This window comes from Carassius carassius, chromosome 10, assembly GCF_963082965.1.
Source record: "Carassius carassius chromosome 10, fCarCar2.1, whole genome shotgun sequence".
NCBI classification, from domain to species: Eukaryota; Metazoa; Chordata; class Actinopteri; order Cypriniformes; family Cyprinidae; genus Carassius; species Carassius carassius.
Window position 1 is genome coordinate 18,834,117 of NC_081764.1, and position 13,270 is coordinate 18,847,386.

Below are 13,270 nucleotides of genomic sequence, written 5' to 3' on the forward strand. Positions count from 1 at the left end.
CCCACTTCGAGCTCTTTCACAACTGGCGGCAAATTGGCAATGGTGTCACAGGGATTGTGTTTTACAATGAGATGTTTGGATTTCAGGGCTTTTGTTTTAGGGCCGCGTGATGTATACAAAGCAGCCAAAACCAGTTTTCTGCCCAGACTCCAGGACACCCATCTGCCTCTTTGGACCTCCAAGTGCTGGAACCAGAAAACAAGGGTTGGCAGGTCTACAACAGACAACCAGCCTTATAAAGCCATTATTCAACTGTAAAAATGTAGGGACAATTTTGAGGGCCTGAGAGGTAGAACCTGGTTGCAGGGTCAATGAAAAATAAATAGAAGGAAAAAATCTTTTCAAAATATAGTTTCAAATGTGCCAAGATCTTAGAAAATGTACTCTTTGTATTCATGTGGGTTTTGAAAAATTAAAAGTTTAAAAATCACGTATAACCATAAAGTGAAATATTTTCTTTTCATCTTGAATACATGAAAGCATATATATAATTAATTGCAATAAAAAAATTTTTTTTGCCTAAATGTGAGCAGATGTAAATCCTCCGCTTCTTCTCCAGCCATGTTTGTAAGTTTTAAACAAAATCGCACAAGACTTGGCTCTGATGCTACGCACTCTTGAGCCATCTGCTACAGCTATGTGCTGGAACTGAGTTCATTTCACAGTCGGAAATAGTCCCGGCATGGAACAGGGTGTGTGTGTGAGTTGCTCTACGAAAGGATTAATTCTGTCAGTGTGTCTCAGGATGCCTGGTAAGGAGGTTCTTCTAGTACAAAAAAATAAAATAAAAAAATTGGTGTGAGCTCATTGCCCTGGCTGGTCCCACACTAACTGTGAGGGTTGTGTGTGCTTGTGTGTATTCAGATGATGTCATCATGAGATGGGCTAATAAAATCAAAGTCAAGAGCAAAAGGAAGATGTGAAGTAAGGCATGAAGGTAAGTGCTGACAGCTCAACAATGGGATCAGATCCTTTTTTCGCAGTCCTGACTCAATATTAAGATGTTCCAGGAGATACAGGGTTTCCGGAGTAAAGCTCCCATTTGCAGCAAAAAGGCCAAGAGATCACATCATCAGCTAACATAAGGCACCAGTATTTCTGTGCTATCAGTCTAAACTAATGGTCAATTCACTTTTGCAGGATGGAAAATGTATGTGTGTGTGTGTGTGTGTGTGTGTGTGTGTGTGTGTGAGTGAGAGAGAGAGAGAGAGAGAGAGAGAGAGAGAGAGAGAGACCATGTATTAATATGCCAAGCAGGCACAGTTATCGACTGATGCTGATGTTCTTGAAATGGCCAATATACTTACATAAATATAACACACAAAGCAATCTCTCACTTATTAATGATCACAGTTAACACCACTGACATTAGCATGTTTCTAAATTTTTTAGGACATTTTTTAGTCTGTTATTGGTAAGTACAAATAGAAGATCATGCTATACCAAGTACAAATAGCAATAAATTATATTTACACTAAAAGTAAGGTCACATTTACTGTTGCTTAGCAAAATGTGCATCTTTTATGCCCACTAACACTGAAACCAGTGGCCTGTTGCATGAAGTCTGCTAAACAAACTCAGAGGTTCAGAGTAGCTTCAGAGTTGATGAAACCAAACAAATCTGCCGGGTTCAGCAGGCTCACAAATTTCAGTATAAGCGTTTGCTGTCAACTCAGAGTTTGATCCAGAGTTTGAGATGAACTCTACAGCGCATGCACCTGAAAGTGTGACATGTGCAGCAAACAGCCAATCACACTGAACATGGAGAGCATCGGTTTGATTCACTTTTCTCCTGAAGATAAAGAGTTGCCGTTATTAAAAATATAATGAATTTAAATACATTTACTAGGCAGGAATACACTTCTGCAGTAGAAAGAAAATATCTGACTATGTAAATCAACTGAATTTAACAATTTATATAGTTTCACAAAGAGCTAAAAAGAAAACATAAATTTTGTAATTATAAAGCTTTATATTAGAACTTATATGTATATGTTTCGATTAATTTAAATGCAAAGTTTAATAATAATTACCAGTTCATATAATAATTATTTTAATATATTACATGACTTATGAATTATTACATGAACAACGCTGTAGAAAGATTCGTGAGCACTCTGATGTAGATCGAATGCTTATCTTGTATTTAAAGTGGCCGCAAAGCAAACAAGCTTGATAAACTTGTGCAGACTAACCACAATGAGGGTAACGCTATAACCTCATTAAATATTGTTGTGGACGAAGTATTAAGATCCTTTACCTAATAATGTATAAAGCACTGTAAAAATACTCTGATGCAAGTAAAAGTCCTGCATTGAAAATGTTACTTAAGTAAATATAATCAAGTATAAACAAGGACATTTGTTTAAAAGTAAACTGGGACTACTGTATTATTTTTTATATCATTATAAGATTATACATTTTTTAGATTATTATTCCTATATCGTTACTGCACATCAGCAACTCACCAGGAACATGAACAATCTCAGACACCTTTGTCTACGTATCACTTTTATTTTATTTTTTTGTCCCTGTACGCAAACAGGGACACATCATAGATTATTGCAAACCTGCCACAGTAATAATCAACCTGTCCTCTATAGTGCTTGGGAACTAATGTGGTCGGAGCGGTGTTCTCTGGAATCCTCTCAAGCGGTGGACTTCTACGTTCCGATTGGTTGCTGCTCAACCGCGTCATAGCTCATTACCATAAAGTTGCCTTTATTTCTCAACTCTCCTCGACGCTCTCAACAGCCAAGTCGCGCCGCTGCTCAACGCCGAATCACACTGAAAATGATTGACTTCCGGCAACTTTGACGCTCTTGACGGTGGCAGTGTGAACACACAGTTAAACCAGCTCCGGAGCAAGGCAGCCATGGAGCGCAACTTACAATGGCAACGAAACACGTTCAAAACCAACTCACTTTCTTTAGCCTGAAAACACAGTTTACTGTGCATTAGTGGTGGAAATTATGATTCTTTCAAGAGATTCGTTCATTTCAGTTCGTTCACCAAAATGATTAGTTCAGATTTGTTCACTGATTCGTTCAGTAACCATTTCTTCATATTACACAAAATATGCCAGCAGATGGCGAAAAAGAGTGTATTACGTGTTATGTCTTAAGTCAACGAACATATTCACTTGTGACAAAAACTGATTTGGCTTTATTAAAATGTGTGCATAATCGCATTCAATATATAAAGTCTAATTAAGTTGTTCAGATGAACAAAGCACGAGGTTTTCTTGCATAATTAGCATTTTAATTGTTCGGTCAGACAGTTCGTATATTATATATTCACATTCATAAATCGGGGATCAAACGTCTAGTTATGTTCTGTATGCTAAATATGAAAACAAGCGTATGTGCACAGTACCTATAACTGCGCTTTGCATTTTGAGAGATTGATATGCTAAATTGCCAACTGACCTGGTTTACTCATTCATTTCGTTCTCGAACGAGATAATATGTGCCAGTTCATTTTATTCACGAACGACATGTGTACCAGTTCAGTCATTTCATTCACGAACGAGATTTACTAAATCATTCAGCTCGTTCACGAATGACATGGGTATCAGATGTGTCATTTCATTCAACTCGTTCGCGAACGACATAGGTACCATGCTTATAGCGCGTGCTGCTGTGGAGGGAGGAATTTCAGTGAACGAGAAATATGAGTCAGTGGATTACGTGAATGAGAACGATTCGTTCACCTAAAAGATTCGTTCAAAAATAACGATTCGTTCACGAACGACACATCACTACTGTGCATCAAATATGCTGTGCATCCATTGATTTCATTTAGATTAGTTCGCACACAATAAAGACAATGAAACGTGAAACTGCCCTAGACCACCAAAAAGAGTTATCACAGAAGGCAGATGTATCTGTAACATCTTAGTCACTCCGCTTGCATTCAACAAGTCAATCATATTTGTTAATATGAGCACTTTGAGGATTTGTCTTGGCCTAACCACAGCTACCTGCTAAAGTATCTGTCGCAAACACAATCTTCATCCTTTCTCGTAAGTTGCCCTGGGCTCTGCCAAAAGCATAAATATCATATTTAATAGCACTACATCCAAAGCCAGATATTTACTTGCTAATAAACGTCCAAGGAAGACCTCAGCATGTTCTCCTCTGAAATATATTTTGCCCATATTCGTCTGCCTGAAATGACATGAAGCCGATATGAGAATACATCCTGTCTCTACAGGAAATAACTCAATTTGGGGTCTAGCACGATATTACATTTTTCTCATCCATAATCTGAACAGTTTCTGAAACCCAGTGGTTTACTGTGATCTGGTTTCATTCTGCGCTCAGTTTTTGCCATGCGATAAAACTGAAATATGTTGATGGGTAGTTTCATAGAATAAATAGTCCCACACCCAGGTGATGAATGAAAAGAGTTTTGAATTTGGGTGGAAAGAACAAATCTAACAATGTCAAAGTGGACTGACTCACACAGAGAGAATGTAGGGTGCAGTACAGTTGGACATCTCTCTGTGGCCACTAAAGGGGTTATGAAGACATTCATATTTTTGTCAGTATGCTTGTCTAAGAAAATTATTTACATAGATAAAATAGCATGTATTTAATTTACGTATGCAGAGTCTCTTTACATCCACATCCATAAGCAGGAGAGCAGAAGTTATCTACACACATGGAAATAATATTGGCCCTCAGCACTACATTCCTCTGAAATGCTAGCACATTTTCAAATGATAATTGCATAGAACCGCTAGCTAGATAAAGGTATTTACAGTATATAAAGAGTGACAGAGTTAAACCATTGAGGCCACTAGTTCTCGTTGCATTGTGATTTTCTCATGTGATAGGGACAGGGTGGGAAATGAACACCCATTACCAGCCAAATGTGGGTTTTTTGGTGCATAATTTAACAGTCATGGTGGCATGTGACCTGTCTCGGATTGGCCTTTATAAGAAGTTTTCATTTAGTAACAATACAATGATGTGCAGCATTTGCAGTACAGTACAGACACTGACAAAGGGTAACACACTGATTCAACAAAACCAGACCAGTGCCCAAGAGCAATGTTGTTATTGTTAACTAAAACAAAATCAATGAAAAATTATTTTCATTAATTGAAATAAAGCAGAAAAATATATATTGAAATATTACACTAAAATAAATACAAAATAAAAATATAAATAAAATTAAAGCTTATTAGAAATTAATAGAAATAAATATAAAAATAAAAGCCAATTTAAAACATAAAAAATATTACAACCATATGTAAGTAATATTAAAATAAACCTGGATAGGAGAACCTGATAGCTGAAAAAAGTTTAGAGAGGACTCTAAAGAAAAAGACAAAACACAGCACAATGACATCTACAAAGATTTATTATTTATGAGTTTCTCTGTTGAGACTGTTTCAAACTGTCTGACAACATTTTTAATTTGGCTGGTGGGTAAAAACAAAAATAATTTCCCTTCCCAGATACCAATGCTTATATCAGAGATCCTGACCAGTCCACTTTCATTTTCTCATTAAGCCTAGTGCTCTCCAAAATATGACCGACTGTTCAGGGGGGTGGCTTTCTTTACTTAAACCCCCTTCCAGCTCTCCTCTGAGCTCCCTCAGTGCAGTGAGGAACGCCCTGGATCTTGTCATCTTGTTATTTTGGGGTGAAGAGGAGCGAAGTAACTCTGCTCTGTTTCACAGGACGTCTTGAAAACAATAATGCTGTCAGGGAGAGTCTTAGTCGCTGATCTCACTGGTCTGTAATATATATCTGCGAGTAACACAGCTTCAGTCAAAACGGTGTCTAAACTCTTTCCATGAATAAACAACTCCCTAGCAACTTTCTTGTTTTCTGATTGTGAATGTCCTCTGCTGTTCAGTCAATACAAAAGTGTTTGGATTTGAAATGGGTGTGTAGTTAGATAAGGATTCTGATTATGTTCCAGGCAAGATGTTTTGAAAGCAGACTTGTAGAAAAAAAAAATCTCAGGAGGAGATTTCTTAATACCTCAGTTGTTTCTTCAAGATAACAATGGGCTCATTTTTCGACAAGTCTTGGTTCTATCCATTGGTTTTTGATTGGATGAAGGGAGATCTAAATGTGAGCTTGCAAAAGATTGTAAGAAAGATGTAGGGTTTAAACAGATAAAACGACTGAAGAAGTCTTGCATACAGCACCAGACAGAAGTCTGTTGTTTCACAGGAAGATCGAACTATGAAAACATTAAAAAGAAATAAAAAAAGATATAAGAAAGAAAAAAGAAACATGCATGCACTATAAGATCGTCAAGATGCATGTAGAGTTTAGTGTGAATTTCCATTACACGCTAACTTAAATATAAAAGGTGTTAATATTTTGTACTCTGATGCTGACTATTTTAGGGCTGTCATGATTCCTCGATTCAATTTGAGTTCAATTATTAAAAAAAAAAATGATTGTGTGAATTAAACGTCAAAATACCGGAAGAGGAGCATTCCATGGACGACAATCCATGAAAAGCATTATTAGACCATTTTCTAAGGCAGCACAAAATATATCAATTAAATATAAGTGCTGTGGGTTTAATATGTGCTTTATTTATATGCATGTAGGTTATGTGCATCTCAAAGAGGCTGCATTCATAGTAAATGCTGCTCCACACAAACTGTAATTATTTCCATGCGCGGACATCACTTATAACATTCATCTCGGAACAATGTGCACCATTTTATCAGATTAATAAGGTAAACCATATATAAACCTATGCCAACAAAGGAGAATACATCATCTTTCTAAATATGCTAACTGTTCATCGCAACTTCAAAATAAAAGGTTAAACCCTCGCTCCGAGTTTGCATGTTTTGATGTTCACATGCTCTTGTTCAAGAAATGACAGTGGCTGTAGCATTTCTGTCATAATGAAGTAGCCAAATATTAAAGATTAGATGGTCATTTGAATTAAATGTTGTTTAGTCAATATTAAACAAAGATTAGATTGTTCTGTAAAGTGTAAAAACAATTTTCAGGCCATTGGTGCCCTTATGCAGGCATTTGATATAATACATAATGCACATAATTTATGATTCTATTGTATTATTAAATTTTTAACTGTTTTGTTAATAAAACCAAATGGTTACTTTTAATATTTTATTTGAACCAATTATTATTACATCATTGCTATTAATTATATATTTATTTCAAGTATTTTTAAAGTCTATTGTTGGCTTAGGTCTATTTTTATTACCACACAAAAAAAAGACCATATAACTCGATTAATCATCAGAATAATTGACAGATTACTCGATAACCAAAATAATCATTAGTGACAGTGACTATTTTCAGCCCGTAATATCAGCCAAATATGTGACCTATTTCATTTATGATCTGTTTTTAATTTTAGAAAATGTGCACTGTTTCAATACTTCATAATTTACCAGCATTAAACAATTTTTATATTAAATTTAGAAGCATGATTGAGGAGGGGACAGTTGGTATACACTTTTTTTTCAATCTGAATGCATAAAAAAAAATTCAGTGTATGCATAAACAGAAAAAAAAGAAGCATCATCATCATTTTACCGTAGCTACCGCAAGTTAAATTATCATTTTTGCCTTGATGACAGATCTAAAATGAAAGCTGACAAAAATGTAAAAAGACCTTTCTTAGTATTTAGAAAATATGCAGTATTATCCACTGACATGATATGTAAATAACACATATTCATATAAAATGTATAAAACATATTTACTATTATTTACAAAAACATTTACATTAATGCAAAAGCAGGTGCTTTTATCCAAAGCGACACTTAGAGGAATAAAAGCATGTTTTCAATGAGCTAATAATATTTTAATATACAATGCCAGATTTATTTGATAACTAGATTAGGATGCATGCTAGAGAAGCTCAGACAGATCGATTGGATTGTTTACATGAAGGCTTTTCAATCCAGTTGAACCATCAATCCGATTATAAACAGATTATTTGTATACATGTAAACATAGCTATTGAGTGTACACATCTAGCCCCAAAACTACTGATGGTTTTGCAAACAATTTACAAAAATCGTCTCTGCTTGTGCTTCATAAATGAGGCTGTCCTGCTGCTCAGATTTATTTATTTATTTTTTTCCTGAAGAACAGCACCCAGTCATTTCACATTTGATGTCAGGCAGTGTGATGAACATCTACAGACTACAGCAGTCAATATAAACCTGTGAGCCTGTGTCAGATGCAATGCAGAAGCTTCTGTCTGAAAGATGGTTGTGTTGGCATGGGGTGTGTTTACGTGTGTATGGATGTGTGCATGCGTGCTTGTTTGTATTTCCTCTGGGTACACACACCTGAATGCATCTTTGAGCGAGTAAGACCTCTGCTGACAGGAAATGTTTGTTTGAGGAAGGTAAGACGAGGCAAAAAGAGTGTAAATGAATTGGGTGTTTAAAGATGCTTGTTGATTTGGAGTGAACGAGTATCTGAATATTCATTACTGAGAAAGTGTGGATGGAGATGACTCAGAAGCAGTGCTGGGGAGGATAGGGAGAGACAGGGATGTGATAGAGAGAAACGCTTTGAGAGTCATAAAGCAATTCAGACTCACATGGAAGATGCGTTTAATTCCAGAGGCCAGTTTCTCTGTTCGAAGTTTCCAGAGGACGGGCTGAGGGGAGTTCAGGACGAAGACCAGCGGTTTCTGGTGCACATTCAGGGACTGGATGGGCCGCAGATGTAACGCCACCTGAACACAGCAAATAAAGGGGTCAAATGAGAACGGCAAAGAGAGAAGGCAAGGGAGAGCTGAAGACAATGAGGATTTCACTAAAGACATATAGCACACATGGGGCTCCGAACTGTATAAATTCCACAGAGCCTCAGCTGATGGAAAGACTTTTTTAGACACCTAATATTATGCTGCTTATATAGAATTACAAACAAGCTAATCAAAGGTCTTATAAAATTATGTAATGATGTGAGACATTATTTTTTTATTCTGATACACATTTACACAAATATCTGATGAAAATGTTTAATGATTATTTATTTATTTATTTTACTTTTCTATATCTGATCACTCTTTGTCACTGACACTCAAACACTGAGTTCACAATTGTTCTTGCATTGTAGCCTACATCTCATAATATTTTAAGCACAAGAAAAGCTGCATACAATATTTCATACATCTGATTAGCCAACGGCTATAAAAAATAATGATAGACAAAACTTTTATTTCTATCATAAATAAAATACAATTCACTGAAATCCCCCCACAACTCCTTTTGCATTTATGGTGACCCCATGTGTGGTTTTGACCCCAGTGAGGAGAACCTCTGTGTCATAAAAACCTTTCATTCCTCTAATCCAAATGTCTCTACTGTCTACGTCCATTCCATTCCCTCCTCTTCTGCATTCTGTAGTTCTTTTTTAGTAATGTTTGTGCCAAAAACATGACTCCGGCAGCACTGTGGATGCCTGTTACTCCTTATCAGAGTTTGTGCTATTTATGTCCCCACCCCGCTGATAATCACACAGTGACCAAGAAAGCCGTGTTTTTCTTTAGACGGCCACAATATGTGGCCTCACTGCTATCTGAGCTTTCACACACAGGCTCTTTGTTCAATAAAGATGGTGATAGTGAATTGAGCAAGAGAGCTGTTCGACATGGATGGATGGATAATGGAGGAAAAATAGTTTCTACAGATTGTTTCCACTTAGTTTGAGCTTTAATATTATAGTATACACAGATGATTTGGAAGATATTCAGCTTATTTATATTTTGAATGTCTGCCAGTTACTCGACAGAATGGCTTCTTGGATTCAGTCTGTGTTATTTTTTAAATGCTGGCCTAATGCTTTGTTGTTGTTGTTGTTGTTGTTTTTCCCAGTGTTTTTAAGAAGTTTCATAAAATCTACTTAAAAAAATGACTAGTCAGTGAAAAAAATAAATAAATAAATATATATATATATATATATATATATATTTTTTTTTTTTTTTTTTTTTTTTTTAAACGCATACGTTTTTAGTTGAAAACTCCAGGGTTGCATTTCAGTGTAAACGCACACAAATCCGAGACTTTTGAAAACGATGGCTTGCCTGCCCACATTCACTCTACGTATCTGTGACGACTGTGTAAACAATAACATCATGTGCATTGTTGTCAAGCATGATTTAGATTCTGAGGAGGCGTTTTCATTTCATTTTAACTGCATATGAAAACGTTTAGCTGGTGTTTTGTTGCTCTATACCTGGTCTGCAATCTATATATAACCTGCTGATTTAGGGTCTGCAGTGGGGTCAACACAAAACTCCATTACAGACATGATTTGATTAACTACCTCTCAACACTGACCTGACAAACAACCACTGCCTCGTCACCTTTTAAAGCTTTATTACTGACCCTCTTCATCAGTCCGGCATTGACCAATCACCTGCAGTTCAATTCGTAATCATTCAAATATAAGTAACTTACATTTCTGTTTGTTTCTCACACAAAGCTTTAATACCACATCAAAATATCACAATATGATACTTTTAGAATGGTTTGTGGTCTTTGGAAGCTTATCAGTACGCTTTTCCAAATTTCTCATCCTGTTTCCCCCTGAATAACAAAGATTTGGAACGAAATGATAGTGAGTAAATGACTATAGTATTTGAGAGGTCACTCAGGATATTTCATATAATTTGAAACAGTTCCTTTCACGGTTGGCCTTTTATCTCAGTGATCTAAACTTCATTCTCAGGCTAATACTATTACACACTTGAGAACATATTCTCACGACTTCATCAGAACAACCAGTGTTGAATTATTCACTTAAAAGATTAGTCAATTAAACAATCAGACAGTGAAAACCTAATCTGGCAATGACATTATCTTAGGTCCAGCCAAAACGGCTACCAAACTAACTCTTGCAAATTTTATGTTTATGGCCAAAAGCCTAACGTCTTGTTGAAATGCCTAATGACTTTATGTACATTTGGGTTTTAATGTTACATCTTCTGTTGTTTAATGAATGTTTATTGCATTATTAAGTGGCATGTGTGTTACCATGATCGTGTTTTGTGTTTGCTTGTATGACTCTCTCCACCTTCTGATGTAGTAATAAAATAATTTACTGTCCATTATTGAGTATGACTAAAGGTAACGGATACCTCATTTGTATGGTAAAAATGGTCTCAAATAGGACACTTGATATGGACGTGCGATCTTGTGAACTTTACTTATATGTATCGGTCCACTAGTGTTGTCACGATACCAAAATTATTGTACCGATACCTAGTCAAGAATTGCGATTTCGATACTTTTTCGATACTTTTCCTGAAAAGGGAAAATACACTCTCAAATATCATTGCTGTGCTTTATTTTAAAACCGGGACAACATTCTAATCATATAACACACTAAATTAACATATGAACAGCAGATATATTAAACATTTGAACAAAATATGAAATATCAAAATATTAAAAATAAATTAAAGCAATGACATTCAAGGTAAAGAAAGAATAAATTTAGCAGCATTATCTCATTTATCATAAGAAACATAAGAGTAATAAATTTATCTTGATTCTGAACTTTGAATAAAAATATGAACAGCGATTATATTAAACAATGTTTCTGAACTCAGATGATTAAATGTCAAAAGATAAATAATATCAATTAAAAAAATGGCATTCAAGTAAAAAAAAAAGCAAATACAATTTAGCAACAATATCTCAGATATTGTAACTTATTCTGTCAGTTGTGCAACCTTTTCTTTCAGAGGAGAAAACTCAGCCAGTGAGCTTTAGTGAGCGTCATCTTTTTCTAACAGTCGTGGACCGGCAGCCACAGTATTACTTGTGCTCGCACATGCAGCCTAGTGATGCGCGGGTCGGGTTTTTTTCCAAAACGCTGCTCCCGCTTTTATGAAATTATTTGGCCCGCCCCAGCCCGCAAATAAAGTAACATTTCTTTACCCACCCCGACCCGCGCATCGGGGACATCAAGGAAGATACGTTGCTACTTAGACCTTCGTATTGTAACCTTATCAAAGACTTAAATCCTAATAAAATTACCTAATAAAATATGAAAATATATATTCCAAATATTTAATATAGGCTATATGAAATGCACTAGTGATGGTTCGTCCGTGAACGAATCTTTTAGGTGAACGAATCGTTCACTGACTCATATTTCTCGCTCACTGAAGTTCCTCCACAGCAGTGCACGAGCTCTGCGCTATTAGCAGCGCATGCGCAGCTCGTGAACAGCTCTGTGAACTGTTTCATCCTTCTGATCTTCTCATTCATGAACGAGTTGAATAAACTGATACATCTCATTTATGAACGAAATGAATGAGTATACAGGGTCAGTGAGCCAAGCATGTAAATCTCGATCAGCAATCAGAAGGTACAAAGCGCAGTTATAGGTGCTGTGCAGATATAGCATACAGAACATAACACCACGTTTAATCCTAGATTAATGTGAATATTATATATGAACTGTCTGACCAAACAATAAAAATTTTAATTATGCAAGAAAACATTGTGCTTTGTTTATCTGAACAACTTATTTAAACTATTTAATGCGATTATGCAAACATTTTGGTAAAGCCAAATCGGTTTAGTAAAGCCACTAATGCTGCCTAGGGATGGGCGTTTTCCACAAATATCACATTCGAATATTTGAGCTCACAAAAAACTAATATTCGAATATTCGTTTATTTAAATTAAGTTTAATAAGTCAGACGTTATTTTTCAGCAACATTTGTTTTCGTCATTTTGAACAAGCTTACAATAAGCTTGAACATTACACATCGTGTTTTGTAGCTGAAAACCTTTAACAATGCGTGCAAACAAACAAAAGTACAGATTAAAAGCAAAAAGTGAACAAAGAAAAAACGTAAAGCAGCCTGCAGCAATTAGGCTATTGTACAGAATGTAGCTTACACTTAACTTTTAAACTGTCAGCAAATCTTTTTTGCTTTTTTTTCTATTGTTTCAAATGTTCTTGTTAAGAAAAACGGGCATGTAAACATGATCGGGGGAAAGTCGGCTCCTATAGTCTGTTAACAATAAGGCCGACCGCGGAGAAAACGTGCTCTGACGGCACAGACATTGGCGGGACTCACAAATAACGGTGTGCTAAGCGAATAAGTTTTGTGAAGCGCTTCGTGTTTTCGTTTCACCACTGAATGGGATCCTCATCTGGTGGAATACATGGCTCCAGCAAGAACTGTTCCCACTCGTCTCGGCTGGACTCTCTGTAATCATCGCTGGAGAACTGGCTCAGCCTTTTCCAATGAGTGGTTGCATCTTCAATGA

The 13,270-nt window shown here is 36.0% G+C and overlaps 1 protein-coding gene across 2 annotated transcripts in view; it reads right to left on the reverse strand.

The window, feature by feature from the left end:
• Window positions 1-13,270, reverse strand: part of LOC132151922 (transforming growth factor beta receptor type 3-like) — a 120,144-nt gene that overhangs the window by 39,651 nt on the left and 67,223 nt on the right. For both annotated transcript variants that reach the window (XM_059560474.1, XM_059560473.1), the window contains exon 4: window positions 8,572-8,709. In XM_059560474.1, coding sequence (XP_059416457.1) covers window positions 8,572-8,709 — 138 coding nt within the window. The remainder of the gene's footprint in view (window positions 1-8,571; window positions 8,710-13,270) is intronic.